Consider the following 22312-nt stretch of genomic DNA (forward strand, 5'->3'; position numbering starts at 1 on the left):
GTTTTGAATACAATTTTAAAAGAGAAATGCCTATTATAGGACAATAAAATTGTATAAGCATGAAAGTTGTGAATATCTGTATTTCACTTTGATCATTGTCAATCATTGTTTAAATTTATATCAAATTTCATTTGTTAAACTCGACTGGTATTGTCAGCAAGAAAACATGATGAAGAGATGTAGATTGTTGCTATGGTAACTGAAGTTTGTTGCATGTTAATAATAGAAAGTTTAAACAAAATACATCGTTACAAATATTGCTTAGAAAACAAACACAACGTATCAATCTACAATGATTGGGACTGATTAAGCTTTTATACTTTCTTCAAAAACTACAAGTGCTACAATTTTGTGAATTGTCATTGAATTATATTGAAATCCACATTTCTTTTGACAAAATACGGCATTTATGTTTGACGATATTAAAGGTAAATACATCAAACATTGCAAAGCTGGAGGCTAACACGAGACAGGCAGGGGCTTATGTTGGGTACGCTAGCAACAAACTTTTTAAATTTCGAGTGGTTTTAGTTGTTCACACTCAGCATTGCATCGTCAAACGAGTCCGTTCGACCACCGCGATCATTATCATCATTGAACAGTTGCTCGGGTGCGACCTCCAGGCCGGCCACCGATCGGAAATAGGTCACCATTCTCTTCTGACGTCGTAACATGACGATGAGTGCGGCAACGATCACGATGAAGGCTGCAATTCCGACTGTTATGCCCACGATAGCACCGACGTTCATGGACTTCCCTGATCACAGAAGGGCAAGAAAACGGTGGAAATTTACTTGATTTACTTTGAATTAGCCCTTGTCACGTAATATAACATCAATAAAAACACTTCTTTAATGTGGGCTGATGAGGAACGAGGTGGTTTCTTAAATACGAATATACATGGTTGATAATTTCAATTAATTTTCTGACCATGCTAGTAATAAAAGCCCCGTGTAAACGAGGGAAAGGGATTGTGCAACTCTCTTCACTTCACGTGCGTTCTATTTAAATTAAGAATTATCAGAATGTGTGCTTACCTTTCGGCTCTACTTCACTGGGTGGTGTCGATTGGTATAAAGGACTTCCTGTAATATAGGAAAAATTCAAGCATGTATTAACTATTATCATAACACGGAGGGCTTGTATGTACAGTATTACAAGAACCGTAACAGTTATACAAAGTTAATATTTCTGAAGAAATCCAATAACAACTAGCTATAAGTATAACAAATACATGTACTTACAAATTCAAACACGAATGTTATAACAAAAAAACAGGTGTTTAAATGACTGATCTACGAGGAAGAACTTTTATTTTTAAATTGATCAACGTTCCAATAAACATATCTATTAGATGGCAATTTCCATGAACATTTTCTATAGCAACGCATTGTGTAGCCACTTTCTTTACTGGGGATGAGGTTGTTCAACGAGGAACTACTGGCTTCTATTGGGCTTCTATTGCAACAATACAACAAGTACAATCAGGATCATGGACTTCCAAAATGAGGCATTATATTTGTTATCGATTCCATTTCAAACGAAGAACACAAGATTAATTTCATTTAAAGTCCCTCTGCACTAGTTTGGCCAGGAGGGGTAAGACCTCCCTGCATGGTCACTGACAGGTGGTTATTTCATCAAATCAGATCTCAATCAACATAAGAAACGAGGGGATCATGGGGGACCAACGGTCACCAAGTATGCATTGACTGCTATATAGAGGGCGCAAGTAGCTATAAGTGGTGCAGTGGGGCTTTAAAGAAAGAATTCCTTGGTGATTACCTGTGGTGTACTTGCAGACGAAAGGCCACTTCTCTAGACAGTAGAGGTCGTTCCACTGCCCCACGTGCCCACCACTGGTGTACATCTGGGTACACTGTTCGTCCTGTTCGTCCCCGTTGGTCCCGCTGGGCTCTCCAGGGCCCCAGGAGACATACTCATAGGGGCTTTCATCTTCCCAACTAAAACCTATATACAGGATAATGAAATGGTCATTCACAGTACCAATTTCGTTACTGACAACAAATTTCTGTCGGAGGTGTTAATCGACTTAATATATATTGAAGTGATTATAATAAACAGTCGCAATGGTAATAATAGTTGTTATAGTAATTATAGTGATACAGTAGTGATGCAATCGTGATTATGATGGTGATGATGATGATGATGACGTATATTGAATACACATCATAATGAAATGATGAAATTTCAATGTATTTTGTGCATTTTCATTACGGTATGAAATTCATACCAAAAAATCTGATCTGGCATCTTTGAATATTCGTACTTTGGTGTAAGAAACTATTCATCTTGATTCTTGTTTTCATAAGATTATTGTATACCTACGGCAAGATAATCAAAGTTGGCGCTTACAAATTGTGTACATCCGGAGATGTCCCAATTTCAATGGGCTTTAAATGATCGGAAGTGACCTTAGATTACCTTACCTGACCTTAAGTAACCTTAAATGACCTTTAAAAAAAAATCGAATGTCAAGTCAAAAATCTCGTTCAATACTTCTACCAATATAAAATTTAAAAAGAGTTTTGTGAATGATCCTTACCGAAGCTATTGATGTTGTTCAACCCGATCCACACACTGTAGTAATCACCCTGAGTAAGAGAGATAACATAATCCCTCTCTCTATCACTGTGGATGCTGACAAGGCTGGATCGGTCTTCCTTACAGACATAGAGGGCAGCAGACCAAGGTACGATAAATTCCTCTTCAAGATAGGCTTTGTAGCATGCACTTCCATGGACAGACCAGTCACTGCCGGGGCAATCTTCGGGTGTGAGTGTAGGCTGCTGGGGTGGTATACCACCTAACCATTGAAGGCAAATGACCAAAAAAATGAAGAGTTTCGCTGAGTCGTGGTTCCAACATGTAAATATACTGAATCATTAATAACAATATGAAATGGGTGCCATACATGTACAACAAGTAGGGTTAGGATTAATTCAGGTCTATTTTTTTTTATGGTGTACTTGATTATATTTCTGCATTTGTCAACATAAAAGAAAGTAATATTCAAACTAGGTACATGTATATTACATGAATTAATAAGTTAAAATACATATATATAAATCACATTATGATCAATTAACTAATTTTGAAGCTAGAAGTTGAATGCTGTACAAACAAAATGATGGAACAATTATTATTGGGCATGTGTCACATCATAGACCTACTAAGAAGTAGGTCTATGGTCACAAGCTACTACATTTCCAGTATAATGGCTCTTTAAAGCCACACTGTCCTACTTGTAGTTACTTGCTCCCTCTATAGAAAACAATGCCTAAACGGTGACCATTGGTCCCCCTGGTAAGCTTTAAGATGACTTGTCAAACTCTTTACCTTGAGTAAACTTGCATACGGCGCCATATGTGCTAGTGCATGAGACATCATCCCACGAACCACCGTTACTGACCCCAGCATTGACTACCACACACTTCTCTTCCGGGTTAAGGGAAGGCTGTCCCGATGCCCAGCCGGTGTAGACCACGGGCCACGTGTCATCCCAGCCGTACGTAGAGTTATTAGTCTGGAAGAAGCAAGGAAGGAAATTGTTCATGTCAAAATGGACATCAAAGAGGGAAACATGAATTTGACTTCAATAATCTTAACTTATTAATATTAGTACTATACTTAAGTGTACAGTCACGTCATGGAGCATAAAATACAAACTATAAATGCAATATTGTTGTTTTGTGTGTACTTCATGATAATATTCTTCTTTCTGGAAAATTAATGTTCGTGAGCACTCCTTCAGAACAGTTCATCTTCAAGACAGTTCCACCAGGGCCGTATGGACTCCCTTAGAAACAATAGCACGATGTTTGCAAGGATATCACCTAAGTCTTGTAGTTGTCTTAGAAGAAGACGAAACACGCCATTATACTAATGCTAAGATCGTCACCATCATTATCTTTGCCATAATCAGCATGATTAATGCAACCGTCAGTATTACCAAAACTATCTACACAGACTTACGGATATCCATTTACACAGGAATCATTATTGAAGAATGTATTATATTTTGTAAGATAAGTACCGTATATACTTGTATATACATTTCCCGTATCAAGACATGAAAATAATTAGGAATGTGAATATCGTGAATGTGACTGTGAACACCATCATCAAAACTGTATATCATTAACAATGCCCGCTATAATCAGAAGTACGTATTTAAATCCTTAAACCATGATCTTTAAACAGCTGACGCTCCCACACCGGCTACCACACAACCCCGACCGGTGTGATAAAGGGTATCAGTTACGGACATGGAGGTACATGTAAGGAGGAGGTGTATGAGATTCCTCCTATCCTAGCCCATTTTTTTTCCTTGGCCTTCCTAAAGGGGCTACGCCATTGAATAAAATTCATTTGGTGTACATAAAACATTACGGTCCGCCCTGCGAATCAGCTGCTATCGACTATTAAAACATCACCATCGGAAATGATGGGCCAGACTCTTCTATTCTCTTTTTTTTTTCACAACCTTTAGATCTTAACCTGCAAATCATTTTGGAAGATATTGTTACGGATACTACTTCTGATAATATCTAAAATAAAATAAAATATCCGTCCGGCTAATAGTGGGCACTACTGAATCCGCCGAGGGGCCTCATCGATCGTAACACCGGCTACATACTCACCTGTGTAAGTCCAATGTACATGGGTGAATCGATGCCAGCATTACGCATCATCAAGCTGATTTCAAGGTCCTCGTAGATGGAGTTTATGGATGCGAGGGTGGAACCCAAATCATCAGACTCACACATCCTGAGAGAGAGAGAGAGAGAGAGAGAGAGAGAGAAATTGACATCGAAGGTGTAGTGTTTAAAAAGGCAAAAATACTTGGAGTGAATCAAATACCATGTAAACAGTTTAGGCTTTTGTTTAGACAGAGATACATTTTTAGGGATGATTATCATATCAAGGGTTCTAAGGACATGATCTCCAAGATTTTCAAGTTTTAAGGTACATTTCAAATAGGTAATTGGCAATGCTATTGAAATGTCCAAAAGTTGATTTTTCGACAGTCTATGCGATCATGTTAAATGTACAAGGAGTGATAAAATAAAAAATACATTGATAATGAAGAAGACTAATACTTAAACATCATTATGAAAAACGTCAAAGAATCCTCCTTGTATAATGATTTGAAATGTTATCAACGTACGTCTTAGCTTGTTCCCTCGTATACGATCCATTGTAGAGTTTGTAGCAAGCGTTGCCATAGTGATGGTAGGAGCCACACAGCGAGAGAGTAGGAGCAGGAGGGGTCCCTTGTGAATCTATTTAAATCAGAAATTAGAATTCACTCTATTGCGATTACTATCAATGATCATTGAGAATTGGTAACAATTACATTATTTGCCTTCGTCGAAGAAGACCTCGCGCTGATCCCTACCCCCCCCCCCCCGCTCTCATTCTCTCTATTTATCTCGCTCCCTCCCTCCCCGCATCTTTCCTCTCTCTTTTTCTTTTTTTATCTCCCTCTCTTCTCTTCTAATCTCTCTTTCTCTGTCTCTGTAGTTCTGTCTGTCTGTCTGTCTCTATCTATCGCTCTCTCTTTCTCCTCCCTCTCTCTCCTCTCTCTCTCTCTCTCCCTCTCTTCTCTCTGATCTCTCCGAATCTCCCCTCTCTCTCTTTCTCTCTGTCTCTCACTCCCATCTCCTACCCTTCCATCCCTCTCCAGTTTTTAACAAGTACGCCTATATCCTATAAAGCATAATACTGGACGGAGACGATTACCTCTAGGTATTTGGCAGAGGGCTCTGTATTTCTGAGTACACTCAGCGTCGTTCCACGCCCCTGGATCCGTTCCACTGTTGAATCCAAACATGACGATACAATCCTCCTGCATTGGTACAGAAGAAAGGAATCGTTGTAAAAAGTCGACGTATAAACGTTAAATAAGACTAAGAATAATGATTATTAAATAATAATACTTGGTTATTGTGTGCTGTATTATTATAAAACATCATTAAGAGTTCCAAAGAGCTGTCAATGACACTGCCTATGCTTTAGCTCTTGTCAGCAACGGTTGGTGTAGAGTGCTTTCAAGGAGCTATCATATCAGTATTATTACACCTGGGTTGGGAGTGGCATTTTGTAGATTAATGTCTTCCTGGGGACATTGATTCCGTACCGGCGCTGAAACCCACTAATTCCGCATCTCTATTCAAACCTTAAAAGAGGTGTGATTTGGCATTGGGGTGTTGTGGCGTGCGCCTGTAATCCAGCTAATAATGGAAGTTACAAAGCGTTGCCGAGGACGCAGTTTCGAAACTTAGTCACGTCTTTCGGATGGTGACGTCAAAAGTCGGCCCCAGACGTAAATAATCATATCTGATTGATACACGGATGTAAAAAAACACACACATGAACAAAATAATTTTAACGGTGTCAGCCCCCTTTTAATAGCTTTTATTCCTAAACACAGACAAATTGAAGTCAACCGAAAATCGCTATCGACACAAAAAAAACTTTTCCTACGGTAACTGTAGGATAGAGGAATGAGTACATACACCATCGCCATTATCGTTGGGTTCGTTCGTGTCCCAGTTTGTGTAGAGGACCTGAGTACCGTCAGCCCAGGTGAAGCGACCCTCACTGTCACGGTCATTCAGCCCGATCCAGACGGGGTCAGGAACGCTCTCCAACAAGGTCACGATGTAAGCTGGAACAAGAAGGTGTGGATAAAGATGAGGCGTGAGTCATGAATCCTACCGTACTTTATGTTGGTAAAATATCAATCCGTCTACAACAATCATAATACCATTGTTATAAAATGTCAAGCACCCTGTCTTCAAGATTCCAAATTCCAGTTCCATTTTTGGTAACATGTTAATGTAAACACTTGGGGAGCAGAATAGGACAAGTTAATAATGATTCATTTAAAGTTTAAAAAGGACATCTCCTTCATTAATAATAATAATAATAATAATAATAAATTACATTTATATAGCGCTTAATACAAAGTTTCTAAGCGCTTAACAAAAAATTAAATTAAAGTAATTTTAACCTACAAATTACAAGAATATAATACATGATACATAATTATAATAACAAATTCCTAATAACAATCATACAATAATAATAGTTAATATTTACATAACGCTTTATAGTTAAACAAACAAAATATGATTACATTACATTACATATTAAACAGATAAGTCTTAAGTTTACTTTTGAATGTCTCTAAGGTTGGGGACTCGCGTATTTCATGGGGAAGATTGTTCCAAAGTTGGGGGGCACAGACAGAAAAGGCACGATTTCCATAGCGGGTGTGGGTGCAAGGGCCTGGGGCAAGATGAAAATGTGCTGTGGATGATGATCTGAGACGCATATATGAAGTACGAGTTTTAGGAGTGATGAGTGCCGAAAGATATGAGGGAGCAAGTTTGTGAAAGGCCTTGTATGTCAGCATGAGAATCTTGAATTTGATACGTTGTTGGAGGGGGAGCCAGTGTAGAGAACGAATGTTCGGTGTGATGTGTTCATGTTTTCTTGTACGTGTGATGAGGCGTGCTGCTGTGTTCTGAATATGTTGAAGAGGGGCTAAATGAGAGCTAGGGAGATTGATTAATAGTCCATTACAGTAATCAAGGTGGGAAGTTACAAGGGCATTAACAAGACGATGAGTAGAACTTTGATCCAGAAATTTTCGCAGTTTTCCAACTTTGTGGATCCCGAAAGCTGCGATACGACACACGTTGCGTATATGCTGGTTCACATTTAGCACGTTGTCCACCGTGACTCCCAGATCCTTGGCAGATTGGGAAAGAGTGATTGTTGTGCCATCCATGTTAAGATCAGGTAGCACACGGGAATTGCGAAACATGGAAGTGTTATGCATAACTTCTGATTATTGCCGCAGGACCAGCTTTTCACGTCACTGACGCATCTGCTGAGCTTGGAAATGCAACTGGAAGCATCACTTTGCTTGAGCACTATGTACAGTTGCGTATCGTCGGCATACATCATATGCATGACGCCATCATGAGCATGGATGACCTCACTGAGCGGACCCGTGTACAGTGAAAAGAGCAGAGGTCCTAGAACGGATCCTTGGGGGACACCCCAGGGGAGTGGGAATGCTTTAGAAGGAACTCTGTTGACAACAATAACTTGATGACGGTCCTCCAGGTAAGAAGCAAGCCACTGCAGTACCTTTCCATCAAATCCATAATCATGACGCAGACGACACATCAATTTGGCATGATCTATGGTTTCAAAAGCAGCCGAGAAATCAAGCAAAACCAGAACAGCTTCTAGCCCTCTATCGACAGCCAGTAGCAGATCATTGTAGACTTTGATGAGGGCAGTCTCTGTTGAATGGAACTGTCTGTACGCAGACTGCATACACGGGAACAGGTCGTTCGTCTCTAGGTATGCACGAAGTTGAGCTGTGACAATCCTCTCAAGGACCTTTGAAATGAACATCAAGTTGGAGATTGGCCTGTAATGCCTGAATTCATCTGGATCCAATTGCTTCTTCTTCAGAAGTGGAATCACGTGAGATTTCTTGTATGCTGCGGGTACTATTCATTGATGATCATTGGCAAAATTGGATCTTGATCCCAGTTCATTCTAAAGAGAGATTTACACCTAAGTAACTTATGCTAATGAAAAATAAACTGGAAGTTTTTTTTTCTTTTTTAACTCCTCTAAATGCGAGTAATGAAACTGGTATAAGCCGCAAACCATGTTAAAGCTTATCTGTACCAGTTTAAAGGAGGGATTAGAGCACACTGCATGAAGGGTCACTGCACAGGTGGTTATCTCACCAACTCAGCTCTCAAATAACATAAGAATAAGTTGACATGGGGACTAATGGTCACCGATTAGGCATTGTTTGCTATATAGAGGGAACAAGTAGCTACAAGTAGGACGGTATGGCTTTAAAGGAGCCCCTGGGCCTACACTGAAGTGTTGTCAAGCGATGGATCGAGCTATGATGGTAGTTCTTGGTTATCTACGTTCATATCTACAGGAGATTAATGAAACGCTATATACATTCTCGAAATCCAGCATCCTTCGTAAGGAATGTATTACAGAATCTTCCTTTAGGTCATCAGCCTTGGGCCCGTCTTACAAAGAGATGCGATTAATCGAAACCAATCGCAAGTCCTCTAATCAATCGCAAGTTTGCAGTTTCCTATCTCTTATGTACATGGTTGCGATTGATATCCATCGCAAATAAGTTGCGATTTATATCAAGTCTTTGTAAGACGGGGCCCAGACCTCTTTACATTTCCTTTTCCCTTTTTGTAGAGAGCAGTGGAACCAGATGCGCCACAATGTAACCAATACCGAAACAAAGTTCACCAAACTCTGTGTATACCGTGTGAGTCAAAAAAAAGTTTACACCTAGAAAATTGCTAATTACTTTTAAAAACAGTAGAGTATTATGCATCTTAAGAAAGAGTGTTTTATCCCGAATCGTTTGGTATCATTTTTGTGTGGTATGTGTTTACGCTTAAATGAACATGAGGCATTATTTGCGAGAGTGCAAAAATCGACTTGCGCCAAAGTGATGCCTACAGCATGTATTATGTTGGGATTAGCGGAGTGAGAGAATGAATTGAATGTATCAAATGAAATGCATAGGATATGGTTTTTGCAGGAGCAAATTCACACACACACACACACACACACACACGCACATACGCGCGCACAAATGTACGTTGATATTTGATATGTGGTATGATTAATTTTGTTAGGGATGTTATTTGGATCTGCAAAGACCGAATTAATACCCAAATCCCACTTGTTTTATTCAAACATCACACAAGCAACTTTGGCGCAAATCGATTTTTGCACTCTCGCAAACAATGCCTCGTGTTCATCCAAGCGTGAACACATACCACACAAAAAGATACCAAATGATTTGGGATAAAACACTCTTTCATAAGATGTATAATCATTTACTGTTTATAGATGATTTTTAAAATAATTAGCAATTTTCTAGGTGTAAACTTTTTTTTGGACTCACACTGTAGATGGCTCTAAGTGCTCATTGACAACACCTTCTGTTACCATTTTTGTAAGAAACATTGCTCAATTCAAGTAGGGTCCGCAGAAGTAGAATACACGTCTTTGCCAAGGAAAGGGGATAGTGCAAGTCACAATGTATTCTTTCATTAACTTATTTTCCTTTGAGAAACAGCGTATACTACAATTTCCCGCAGTCTTCAGAGATACTGTCTATACCACAAAAGCTGTAAGGTAACCATATACCTTGCTCTGTAGAATCTCGAATACTGGCCAGGTCTCCACCGAGGGTCTGGCACGAATTCCTGTGGTCGGTCCACGTGTTCCAGCTATCTAGAAACTGTAGGCACTTGTTTCCCCACGTGAACCAGTTCTTTGGGCAGAATCCATCGGCTTGCTTGGTTGGAGCAGGAGTGTAGCTATGCGGGTCTGGGGTTCGCTTACAGACGTACGCCATCTGGGTGTCGCATTCACCAAGCCTCCAGCCACCTGAATTAAAAAGTAAAGATGTGGCAATATTGCAAGTAAACATAAGAAACCTATACCATCAAGGAATCAATGTATACGTGGTGACTCCAGGAACAGTATCGAAATATGTTGATGACTAGGTACACAAGACTAGATATTGATATATTTTCCTGGTTTTTTCTCCAGAAGTGTTGGGATTTTCCTGAATGGACATAGAAGATGATTCCTTTAGGTTTACTCCCATCTTGGACTATTTACCGTTTTCACTCCTGTATTTCTATAGAAATCCGGATGTAGTACATGTACACAATTCTATTTGGGGTTTTGGTATGGGCATAAATGTTATAGATTAAATTTACGAACGATACCGCTACCAAGAAGAGAAAACAAAACCAGCTTTGATCTACACCCACAACAAAAAGTGAGTCATTTGACACATTTAAGCATAATTTTCGTGAGTCAGGTGTAAATTGACTCATTAGTAACAACCAATGAGTCTCTATTGACTCATTTATATTTCACCAGTGTGTCAATCATGAGCTGACGCATTTGCAAAATGCTTCGACTGACTCACATGGTCGTAAAAAATGAGTCAAGATCGACATAAGAGCATTTTAGAAGAAAAAAGTGAGTCAACTTGAAAGTGAGGCTGTATGCATGCGCGCGCATGCTTTCGTGACGTCATCCAAAATGCGCATTCTCGAGCCATATTTGAATTCCCGATCGACGACGCGACGTCGCCATCTTATATCTTGGATTCAGAAGAGTTTTGACTGCAGCTAGTGAAAAATTGGTACGCATAATTATTCATATGGTTTTAAACGATGATTTTTATGACTGGATTCGTGGGCTGAATCTTCTGATTATTATACAAATGATGCATGCGTTCATTTTACGATATCCGCACTCGAGTTGATGAGGCTGTGTGTAACTTAACTAGATTCTACTGTATCGCACGAAGCCGTGTCGAATGAAAACATGCATGATCTTGCATCATTGTTTTATACAACGAAACTCCTAGATCCTTGTTATTTGATGTAAAACGAATTCATTCAAGATTGTTTCGTGACAGTATGGGTGACAAATAAATCTCAAGTTAAGGCTTAATTTAGTGCGTACAAAGTAGATTTTTCAGATTCGGGTAGCGGGACCACCGATTACATCGCTAAAATGTGATATTTTAGGATATATTTTCCATTGCAAATGTGGACAGTGACTCTGGCATGGTATGGTATCACTATGAATATGACAGACAAAGAAAGCGGACAAAATATACAGTTCTTCAGGTAGACAAAGGAACATCCCTTCACTGCTATTATGTAAAAATGTGTAGAACAGGTGAATATGCATGTGACACCTGTTCTACACAGTTTTACATAATAGCAGTGAAGGGATGTTCCTTTGTCTACCTGAAGAACTGTATATTTTGTCCGCTTTCTTTGTCTGTCATGTTCATAGGGTATGTGTGTGATAGGCCTAGGGAGTAGGGGGGTCTATGTCATGATGCACCCACAACAAAAAGTGAGTCACCCTTACTCAAATTGATGAGTCACTGGTTTGTCCGTACAGCGAAACACTTGAAGGATCATGTGAGTCACTATGACTCGATACAAATGAGTCTCTTAGATAATAAGACTCATTTGTATCGAGTCATAGTGACTCACATGATCCTTCAAGTGTTTCGCTGTACGGACAAACCAGTGACTCATCAATTTGAGTAAGGGTGACTCACTTTTTGTTGTGGGTGTAGACGTCCGTTCGCCTTTCCTAAATAACATATGCCAGCTGTATCTTAGAGCATATGGCACTACCTCTTTTATTTTCCAGAAAGTAACATTACTTTTGTCTTTTGAGTTTACCACGAGCGTATAAAGTGTATATAATTTTTCTCACCCGTTGTAGCGTCCATTTCGACACACATTTTGAGGCCATTTCCAGGTTCATGCTCATCCCAACTAAAGTAGTCAGCGGGTGAACCATCCGACCACCTGGTATAAAACATAAATGTGAAGAAAAACAAATGTGATGAGGGGCAAGTGGAGTAAGTAAGTGGAGCACAAGGAGCAAGTGCCCCTTCCCACACGTAATTGTATTTTAAAAATGGGTAAAAAGCAAAAAGAAAGAAGTGGGAAAGGGAGAGGGAGAGGGAGAGGGAGAGGGAGAGAGAAGTTGAAGAGAATTTTATACGACTGTAGGCCTATCATTGCTCTCTTGCATTTTGTTTAATACAAGATCATTCTCAACCCCATATGCAGCTCATCATTTAGTATTATTTTCTGTACCCTCGATCTCTCACTTTTTTTGTCATTGTCTACTCTTTGTATTATGACCGTGTTCTTCTATCTTTGTCGTGTAAAGTATTGTCTTGTCCCTTTCTCGTCTCTGTTGGCATCTCCCTTTTTCTTTCCCCTATTTCGTAGTTCCTCTTGTAGTTACAGATTAGTTAATTTAATTACTCATTATTCCTAAGTTTCATTTGAGGTGTTCATACTTGTACAAGCATTGCTTTTTAGTGGAACCTTCTGTTTCCAACATTTTTTTCCTTAAATTTGTTTTAAATGCTTATAATTGATTTGTAATGTTTTGTTGGAAACATGAATAAATTTGAAATTTGAAATTTGAAATTTGAATTTGAATTCATCTTTATTTCCAGGGTGCCCCCCTCCATGTATAAACACACGCTATGCCACTGATGAGAGACGGAGGGATGAGAGTGAGTGAAATGAATGTGCGTAGGATAGAAAGAGAGGGAGAAAGAGGAGAAGGAGGACGAGGACGAGGAGGAGGAGGAGGAGGAGGAGAGAGAGAGAGAGGGCGGGGAAACATTATTTCATTTTTGGGGACATTTTGTAACATGACGAAAATATTTAGTTTACACGGAATTAACATCGAATTGAAACACGCCCTTATCGGAATAAACTTAATGAGGGAAAGTATTGTGACTTGAAAAATTATTGGAAGTTCTGGGAAAAAAAAGTAAGGCCAGTAATGGTTTCCTGTTACCCAACTTACTTATGAAAAGGTATAACCCACTTACACAAAACCCCCTCTGCCTGTGATATGATTATTCAAACCGGTCCAGACAGCGTCAAAGGAATTCCTGTTCACCTGTGTAATAAATGTACCAAACATACATAATTGTAAACGTTTTATAACAGTCCTATGCTTTCTTACATCACAATGACACATCACTTGTAAATTTTAACACTCTGTTATATACATGTTATTAAAAGATTATGTATTTTTCAGTTATTTTTAAAAAGTTATATATTTCATGTAAAGCGCTTAGAAACTATATAACATATGTTAAGCGATAAACTAATGTTAACTAGTGTAAGAAGTGGTAGTATAATGAAGTGTAATCATAAATTTGACGTTTTAATGATTTAATCTCATACAGTTAGCTAAGTCATTTAGCCACACAGTGTCTGTATTTACCATTTTCTCATCATTTACCGTACATTATGATCGGCGTAATTTGTATCTTCCCGGTTTATTTTGTAAACATTTCTTCAGTTTGTATGAATCTGCATTGTTTTAATGTAGATGTGGAACAAATAAACTTCAAGCTTCAAACCACAGTATTCCCAATGTTTCTAAATTTACTTTTAAAAGAGAAAGCGCTAATTATTGTCGTTGCATTAGGCCTATTTATTTAGCATTTAAAAAATTAATTACAACGAGATATTTTAGAAATTAAAAATTAGGGCTTCAATTCAATCCAATTTCAATTCAATTCCATTCAATGCAATGCAATAGAAGACGTATTAAAACAAAAATTATTAACGCATTACTCAAGTAATAATTGTTTACATGAACAATTCTAAGAGCATATTTAAATTCTTAACTCAAAGAATTGTATTATTAAAAGTGACTTCAAATTGCAGCCTCTCACCATATCCTGTACAAATTTATTCTCCTCTGGACTGTGTATGGAGACCAGTTGAGCATGCTCCCTACCGCAGGTAGCATTAGCGTCCATCCAGATGGCCCTTTCTTGTTCCGTAAGTCCCATGAACCTATAACAGGTGCCCAGGTTAGCATTGTATGTCCAGTCCTGCCAGTTCTCCCCGCACTTCTCAGCTGTTGAAATGAAACACGATTATTGGTGAATAATTTTCAGTAATCACTGGGTGTGAAGTATATTGATGTTTTCACTTGTTTAAAGCTTGGAGACCGGGAGTATATCTTTATTAGTGAGCAAAATCAACCCGGAAACTGTTATGTGGTACGTAATAACGTGAATAATTTGTTGTAAAAATGGCCTGAAAGAAACAAGATTTTACCAAGCTTGCTCCCCAAATAGCCTTAGCATATTATAGAATACGTATTCACCCGAGTTAACACCTTGCCTCCAATTATGTCCAACATGTTCAATCATTATTCTCCTTCCCATCGTCATCACAATCACCATTATCACTTCCAACATAATATTAGCCACTGACATCGACATTCACACTCATTAACTTTTCGTCACTGAATGCGTTCGGCCTGATTTTTGTGCGAGAATGTCTAATAAATCTTGAAAAACAAAAGTAAAAAGATTGTTATAATTACAATTCACTTAATTTGAAGCTATATTTATTTCTAACTATCTAAATACAATGTAATAAAGATGAAAGTGAGAACTTGTGTGGTAATGAGGAGTGAACGTAGTATACTGGACAAAAGATGACTTTACATTCATATTCTAAATGCGATGCATGCGTATATAGTTTGCGTAAGAACAGTACTTACACTGGCCGGGTGATACATTCGGAAGCGTTGTCATCATGTAGGTGTCTGTAGCCACACACAAAAATAAAAAAATAAAAATAAAGCAAAATATCGATTACTCAAATATATTGTAAAAACATTGTTGTAATAAACGAAATTTGTGTAACACACGTTAAACTCATCATTTGATCGTTCGATGGTGTTGTTCAACATAATGCTAAGAAAAGATAAGATATACAGTGATATGAATGCAATAGAAAAGTAGTATACGCCTGTCGCACGTCCAGAAAGGTTGGTTGTCCGGACGGACAACTTTCAATCAACTTTCCTTCCCATTAAAGGCTTCATGAATATTTCACGAGGTATGATGACAAAATATGAATAGCAAATTATTATAGGATAAAAAGTTAGTTGATACGTGTATAAAACAATTTTTTTTTAAATCAACGACACAGCTTAATATTATTAACCGTCCGGACATACAACCCCCTATTATATGGGACAATGGTACCTTTGGGTGTCTTGCAGACCCAATTCCTCTGGGCGGTTGCACCAATGAAGTCCCATCCATAGTCTTCAGATGCTGGGTATGCTACTAGTCCAATATAATATAGATCAGGTCTTCCTTCAGGCATGTTAACACCCCAATTGACATACTGTAATGGACTGCCATCATCCCAATAATAATCTGTTAGAGGCGCGAAAGAGAAGAAACAAAAAGTATGTTTAGAAAAAGAAGAGGTGGAAATTATACTGGTGCCCGCAAATCACAAAGTATTTTAGACCTCTGGGCCCCGTCTTATAAAGAGTAATGTTGCGATAGATCTAAATCGATGGCAAGTCCTATAATCAATCGCAAGTTTGCAATCTCCTATCTCTTATGTATATAGTTGCGATTGATATCAATCGCAAATAAGTTGCGATTAATATCCACTCTTTATAAGGCGGGGCCCTGAACATACATGTATATTGACATAAAATGTTTATCAACTTTTCTTATAATTTTGACTTGATAAAAGCCCCAGAAAGGCGATAAAAGCTCCAGTATGGCTATGAAATTAATTACAATCATCAGAATGATAGATACTGAAATCTGAGATGTATTTTGGTACACGGGACGATAGTATATTTGTTCGAAGGAACGATATTATGTATTCACTAATTACAGAAACATAATCATATCTAATCACTGCACGGTAATAGTGACATTTAAAGAACTTTCGATATGTTACTTTTAACTGAAAAGGCGCTATAATCCCTAAGAGCTTGATAAGCATACCCGTTATGCAACATTTAAAATGTATCTATTAAATAGCCGAAAGATTCAATATACCACACCTTTGGATAAACTAGTCAAAAATCATTTTTATATTCTTTTAAAATTTGGCTATACATAAACGCATTTTTATATAGGATTCATTAACTTTTTACATATTGAAGAAAAAGAAAAGAAAAATGAAATTAAACATCTTTAATTACGTACAATTATCGGTGCTTGTTAATGACATTCCTATCCAGAATTCCTCCACAGGATCAACACTGTAAAAGGAAAATCAGTAGAATAATGAAGAATTCTACTTTTTTCAAGATTCTATAATGATTGTTTCGTAGACAATGATTTCAGCGAATAAATGACTAAAAGATGTTACCCCTGACATTTTTACACCGAACCGGTGAGGTAGGTACCTGGCAGGAATTAATTCATTGAAATGCTAGAGCGCCATAATGGCAGCCATGCTAAGGCCGGGGTAATAATTGTGGTGCACCACAGACTATTTTGACAAACATGAGCGCTATATAAGAACACACTTGTATTAATATCATTCCTATTATCAGGTGGGCTGTAGTTAATACAGACCACCTTATATTTTCTTATTTCTGTACATTTTTTGTGAGCAAGATAACTTGAAAATGGCTCAATCAAATGCCTTGAAATTTGGCACACATAATGTATAGGCATATGAACAAAGCACAATAAGGTTTCCAACCTTGATCATGACTCATGAAGTCATCTAAGCGCCATTTTATGAATTTTTCGAAAATCACCTCATGATCATATCTTCATAACGGAAAGTCATTGATCAAGGACAATATCAGTCCGGTCATTTTCAGGTCAAAATTTTAAAATGCTCCAAATCGTTTCAAATTTATTTTGCACACGTTTAAGGCCATTTTGAGCATTTGTCAAAAAAAAAACGCACTGACGCGCATAACGCCATTATGCAAAATAGAATCGCCATTATTTTTTATTTCATGATATTTCCCATTTTTTCCGAACAATTTGATACCATGTTTATCTCTTTATGATTATTAATAACGGAATGAGCGTCCGTCAAGATAAATGTCTGTGCGCGCGAGCTCTTGAGTTGCAAAAAAATGCTTTAGGATGCACCTGGACCATATTTTGATAGAGTATGAGTCGGAAATATGATTTCATGTCCAAATTGACCAATAAAAATATTCCGACGTCACTATCATAATGGCCTTTGAACTCAAAATACGAATTTGCATATTATGACGTCAGCATATTTATGGACAATTGATTGTATCTCTGTAAAATGATATTGATCGATTTTCTTCCAAATCTAATCTAGCTAAGACAATTCTCTTCAAAGTCAGTCACCACCATTTTTCATTTTGATGACGTCATCATAGTGAAAATTTCGATTAAAGGCCACATGTCTGAAATATTTTTTTAAAGCAGTATATCGCTTATTTTTGCTTTATTTTGTCTCAAATTTTAGTTGGAACAGCCCACTTATACTTGTTTCAAACAAGTATTACATGTCTAGTTATTATTGTTATTAATAATATTATAATTATTATTAGTTGGCTATTATTATCATTATTAGTAGGCTATTATTATTATAATTATAATGAGTATTATCGTTGTTTACTATATCTCGATCATTATTTAAAAAAAAAATAATAATATGAGATAGTTATAATAATAAATGAAATTCTTTTTATTATTATATTATCATTCACCATTTTTTATATTCATTATTTACTATAATCATTATACATGTACATTGTTCTACATGTTGAAAAGCATTGTTATATTACCTTTATCTTCTTTATGATATCAGTAATAAACCATACTTATTATGATATGATAAAATAGTATTCTTGATACTGGAGATAAAGATCTAACCTTGGTTTCAGGTCTGCGACCAATCCTGCGACAAACTGTTCCTCTTCGTAACTATGGAAACTAGCAAGGGTTGTATCCCATGAAAAGGTTCTGGAGAAGCAGTCGTTGTAAGCGCCATTGAAGTCTTTACGATTTGCCTCATTCGTCTCACGAACCACCTTATGATATAAAATGTAACCAATGAATGTCAAAAGCACGAACAATCCCAAATACCAAAGCAATATAAAATCAAAAACTCAAAATTGTTACTCTGGCGTTACAATATAAATTTGATATAGGCCTACTCCCATGCTCATATTATATATCTCTCTCTCTCTCTCTCCCTTTCTCGTCCAGCATTTTTCAGTCGGCCGTATTAAAAATTAGCATGCTCTCGCAATTGTATGTACAAAATAAACTTCGGGGATTGCTATGACTGAGTATCACAATTGCGCTTGACATAGCCTATTCCAGCATGTTGATTTTGGTGACTACCCCGAAAATGATAATTAGGAATTCGTTGAGAAGAACACGGTATACAGGGGAGCGGACATTCATTCGGCCGCACTGAAGAATCCTCTCTTTTACCGTTCATCGATATATGGATTTTCTTTAACCCTTAGACCACTGAAATGCACCAAGGAATTAATCTTTTCACCCGAATCCATGATCTTTAAAAACACTGTATACTACTTTTGATCATAGATTACATGCAGTGGCGAAGCGCAAGCCCATCCACTGAGGAGCACCGAAACGATTGTGAAAAGCTGTCTTACTTGGACAATTTTAATAAGCGAGTGGGGGTGCGGGAGGCGGTGCTCGTGTTTTCTTTTCTCGTCTTTTCACCCCTTATCCCCATCACTTTCTCTCTAATCTCTTTTTTTCACCACTCGATGAGGCATATTGCTCCGGTTGTCTCATTTTCGCCAGCACAATCGTAGCTAGTTCGCCGTCTATAGAACGTATATAGCAGACGGCAATCGGCGGATCAGACGACACTTGATAGTGATTTTGTATGTGAGATTGCTTTGCTAAATATAAAATACAAGAACCTTTTCCATATCTTTAAACTATCATTGATATCTGATAATTAAACAGTTAGTAAAATAAACCTACCAAACTACATAATACAATGAAATACTTGACTATAGGTAGGGGAGTTTGATGTGGTGCACAATTGCAACCCTCTGTTAATAATCGAATAGTTCATGGTGTTTCATGAATATTCATGTTTTTGCTCACCTCGGCAAAATGTTGCCTATACTAAATGGAAAAATTACGGTGGGGGTTGCCTGAAGTGGACATAATGCACCAAGCTGAACTGATCTATGATAATTCATGCTTCTTACCCTTCGTGTGCTTGACCTATAATCTTTCAATCGCGTGGTAAATTGCGTCCAAAGTTCGACTTGTTACACATGCGTTGTATATGAAATGGCGAGTTTGTGACCTATTTTGATCAAATTACGGTGGGTGAACTTTCAAAAGTCAATGGGACATGAGGGTTCCAATGAAAGAGCTAGTGTCGACGTTCGTCGGGGTGGATATGCTTTTCGTTTAAACAAAAAAAAATGAATTTTTAACGATTTTTTTGGGTAAAAGTCCATAGGCTAACATGTTTATAGGCTGCTGGACTCTGACGATAGGGGGCGTTGTCAAATGAGACTAAACGGAGCTATATGAGGGGGGGGGGGGTGCCCCATTCCTCCCTCCTGTAGCTACGCCACTGTTCATACCAGGTAGCAGTAGCTTCCAAATGCACTCCAGCCATCAGGACACGATCCTGTAGGTGATGGTGTCGGTGGTAGCTCAGGATCAACCCCGGTACGTCGGGGCTTCTGACATATCGCCGAGTATTTACTGCCACAGTCCTGGTCGTCCCATTCCCCTGTGTGAGTTGTACCAGCAGACATGGCTATACACGGATGCTGGTCATTTCCTGACAAGAACAAAAAATAGACTCATAAAAAAAAGTTCTGCAATTCAAGTTTTAGCTTTGAACTTTCTCTTCTTACAGTATACGCATACTTGCATTTGGTATCACTGAAAAGCCTACTTATTTCTCTTACAACGATGTCCCGTTTGCAATAATTATTATAATCACTGAATGCATGTGCAGTACACCTTGAAAATTGGGGCGAAATTAAAAAGTTAAATGCAGCAAAATGCATTTTTAATTAGCAGCAGTGAATGTCCCATTTGTCTGGAGGATCGATTGTATTTGGAATGATATTGAAGTTGTTATTCATGAATGTAAAAATATTTGTTTGGAAGATGTGCCTTGTAGGACTTTTACTTTAAATCTTGTAAGCTTATGTCATTGCTTTGAATAGAGTAATTTATACTGCTGTGGAGAGAATTCGGATTGCGTGTTTGATGCAGTGGAAAACAGACTATAATCTGTATGAAGTATGGAATTACATAATAATCTCACAGTCAATGTAAAACGCATTTCACCTTCCAAACTGACCTTCGTGAATGACCAAAAAATCTTTCAAACATGTTTTCTTTTCCAAAACAGGAGAATCACAATTGACATGCATGCATGCTTATCTCAATATCATTACAAAACATTGCATATATGATAGGCGAATAAATGTCAGGCGAACCAGGGTCGAGAACTGAACTGAAGTACTCGCTACTGGTTTAAAAAAAATAGTGTCAGAGTATTATTACAGTGACGACTATTGAATACCATGTCGGAGACACCCCGCACAAGACCTTCGCCTTTTGTGTATACGAATCATAACCCTGTAAGTAATCAACTGTAATATCAATGGTCTTCCAATTTATTAATCCAATATATACAATTATCTGCAATCCCCATTTACTTCATTCCTTTTTTATTATCAGTTTCCCTAATATATTTCGATGGTGCAAAGACGTTTATGACATCATATCATATAAACATGGCATACCGGAAAAATGTTACAAAAATCTGAAGACGATCGCAAAAACTTTGTTTAAAAATCATGGTAAGGAGATTTCAATAGCCGTGTCGATCACCCATTGAAATGTGAAATAATAACGTAATCTGAACAGATTTTCTATGAATATAACGGGGTATTGACATTACCGTCGGGTTGACTTCCAAAAGGTCTTTATAATCGTGGTAACAAAACGCCATATTTTGTGCCCTTATAAAATCAGGAAATACAAATATACACTTTAATCTCAAAACTGAAAGTTAATTAATATACCTGGCTGGTCTTCGTCCCAATGTGTATAAGTTACGGGTTGTCCAGTAGCCCATTCATACTGTGTTCCCTTGTGAACCGTTCCATGCAGTCCAATCCAGTATAAACCGGTTAATTCCAGTAGTGCTTCACTCAGGGCATTCTGCTCTATACTGTAAAGTTCCATCCCAAAATATGACAAATGATGTATTGGATAGATCCATAAATGAACAAAAAATAAGTAAATATATAAGTACAGAAATAAACTAGCGAACAAAATAATTAATATATAAATAAATGCGTAAAACATGGTGCAAGTCCAATTGGAACACTGGGTTAATCATTTAGGGGAAGGGGACGGCTACTGAATATTTATCCACATTGAGGGTATTGATTACCTATCCATTTTACAGAATACTATAAAACTGATTGATAAATCAGTTTGAATATTTGAATCCATTTTGTAACGATAGTTTTATTGACTACATGGAAATGATACAATTGCAGTCGTTACAGCTATGTAACTAATACCTAACATAATCATAATCCATTTAATTGCAATAGAAGAGATATCATCTGGACAAGAAGCTTAGGTTCAACCTACTAGTTCGGTATGTAGGCCAGGGTGGCGTTGGTTGTCTTGCCATGGTCGCTATCTCCAGCACAGGTCGTCAAGGCTTCATCCCATGTCATCTGGCCTTCCAGGAGTTTATAACAATATATATCACTTCCGGTCCAACCCTGTCAATGAGAGGCAAAAGTTTTGTTTAATTCGGCTCATCATTTCGATTATATTTTCGTTGATTAC

General features: G+C 37.7%; 2 protein-coding genes across 2 annotated transcripts in view; both read right to left on the reverse strand.

Moving 5' to 3' along the window:
• Positions 1 to 112: 112 nt before the first annotated feature.
• LOC115929335 (macrophage mannose receptor 1-like) lies at positions 113 to 21671 on the reverse strand. Its single transcript, XM_030998130.1, has 19 exons — positions 21529 to 21671; positions 20065 to 20267; positions 18350 to 18507; positions 16679 to 16734; positions 15707 to 15883; positions 15217 to 15261; positions 14375 to 14562; positions 13517 to 13587; positions 12373 to 12467; positions 10258 to 10500; positions 6543 to 6694; positions 5767 to 5872; positions 5192 to 5306; positions 4665 to 4791; positions 3361 to 3547; positions 2567 to 2827; positions 1786 to 1971; positions 1038 to 1085; positions 113 to 757 (listed from the first exon to the last, which is right to left on the reverse strand). Exons 2-19 carry the CDS (start codon positions 20239 to 20241, stop codon positions 528 to 530), a joined length of 2622 nt encoding a protein of 873 aa, XP_030853990.1. The 5' UTR covers positions 20242 to 20267; positions 21529 to 21671; the 3' UTR covers positions 113 to 527.
• Positions 21672 to 22107: 436 nt separating this feature from the next.
• The window catches only part of LOC105441067 (macrophage mannose receptor 1), a 30921-nt gene continuing 30716 nt past the window's right edge, over positions 22108 to 22312 (reverse strand). The window contains exon 39 of the mRNA XM_030998138.1: positions 22108 to 22245. Within this exon, the coding sequence (XP_030853998.1) occupies positions 22108 to 22245 (138 nt within the window). The remainder of the gene's footprint in view (positions 22246 to 22312) is intronic.

Source organism: Strongylocentrotus purpuratus, unplaced genomic scaffold (genome assembly GCF_000002235.5).
Source record: "Strongylocentrotus purpuratus isolate Spur 01 unplaced genomic scaffold, Spur_5.0 spur5_contig_858, whole genome shotgun sequence".
In the NCBI taxonomy this organism is placed as follows: domain Eukaryota; kingdom Metazoa; phylum Echinodermata; class Echinoidea; order Camarodonta; family Strongylocentrotidae; genus Strongylocentrotus; species Strongylocentrotus purpuratus.

What these genes read in the sequence shown, in the direction of transcription:
- LOC115929335 (XM_030998130.1), bottom strand. Translation starts at nt 20,241, where the DNA reads ATGTCTGCTGGTACAACTCACACAGGGGAATGGGACGACCAGGACTGT. An exon ending in ACAGGCAGAGGGGGTTTTGT is followed by an intron (nt 12,468 to 13,516) that starts GTAAGTGGGTTA and finishes GTTTTATACCAG; the next exon opens with GTGGTCGGATGGTTCACCCG. An exon ending in CCAACGATAATGGCGATGGT is followed by an intron (nt 5,873 to 6,542) that starts GTATGTACTCAT and finishes GTACCAATGCAG; the next exon opens with GAGGATTGTATCGTCATGTT.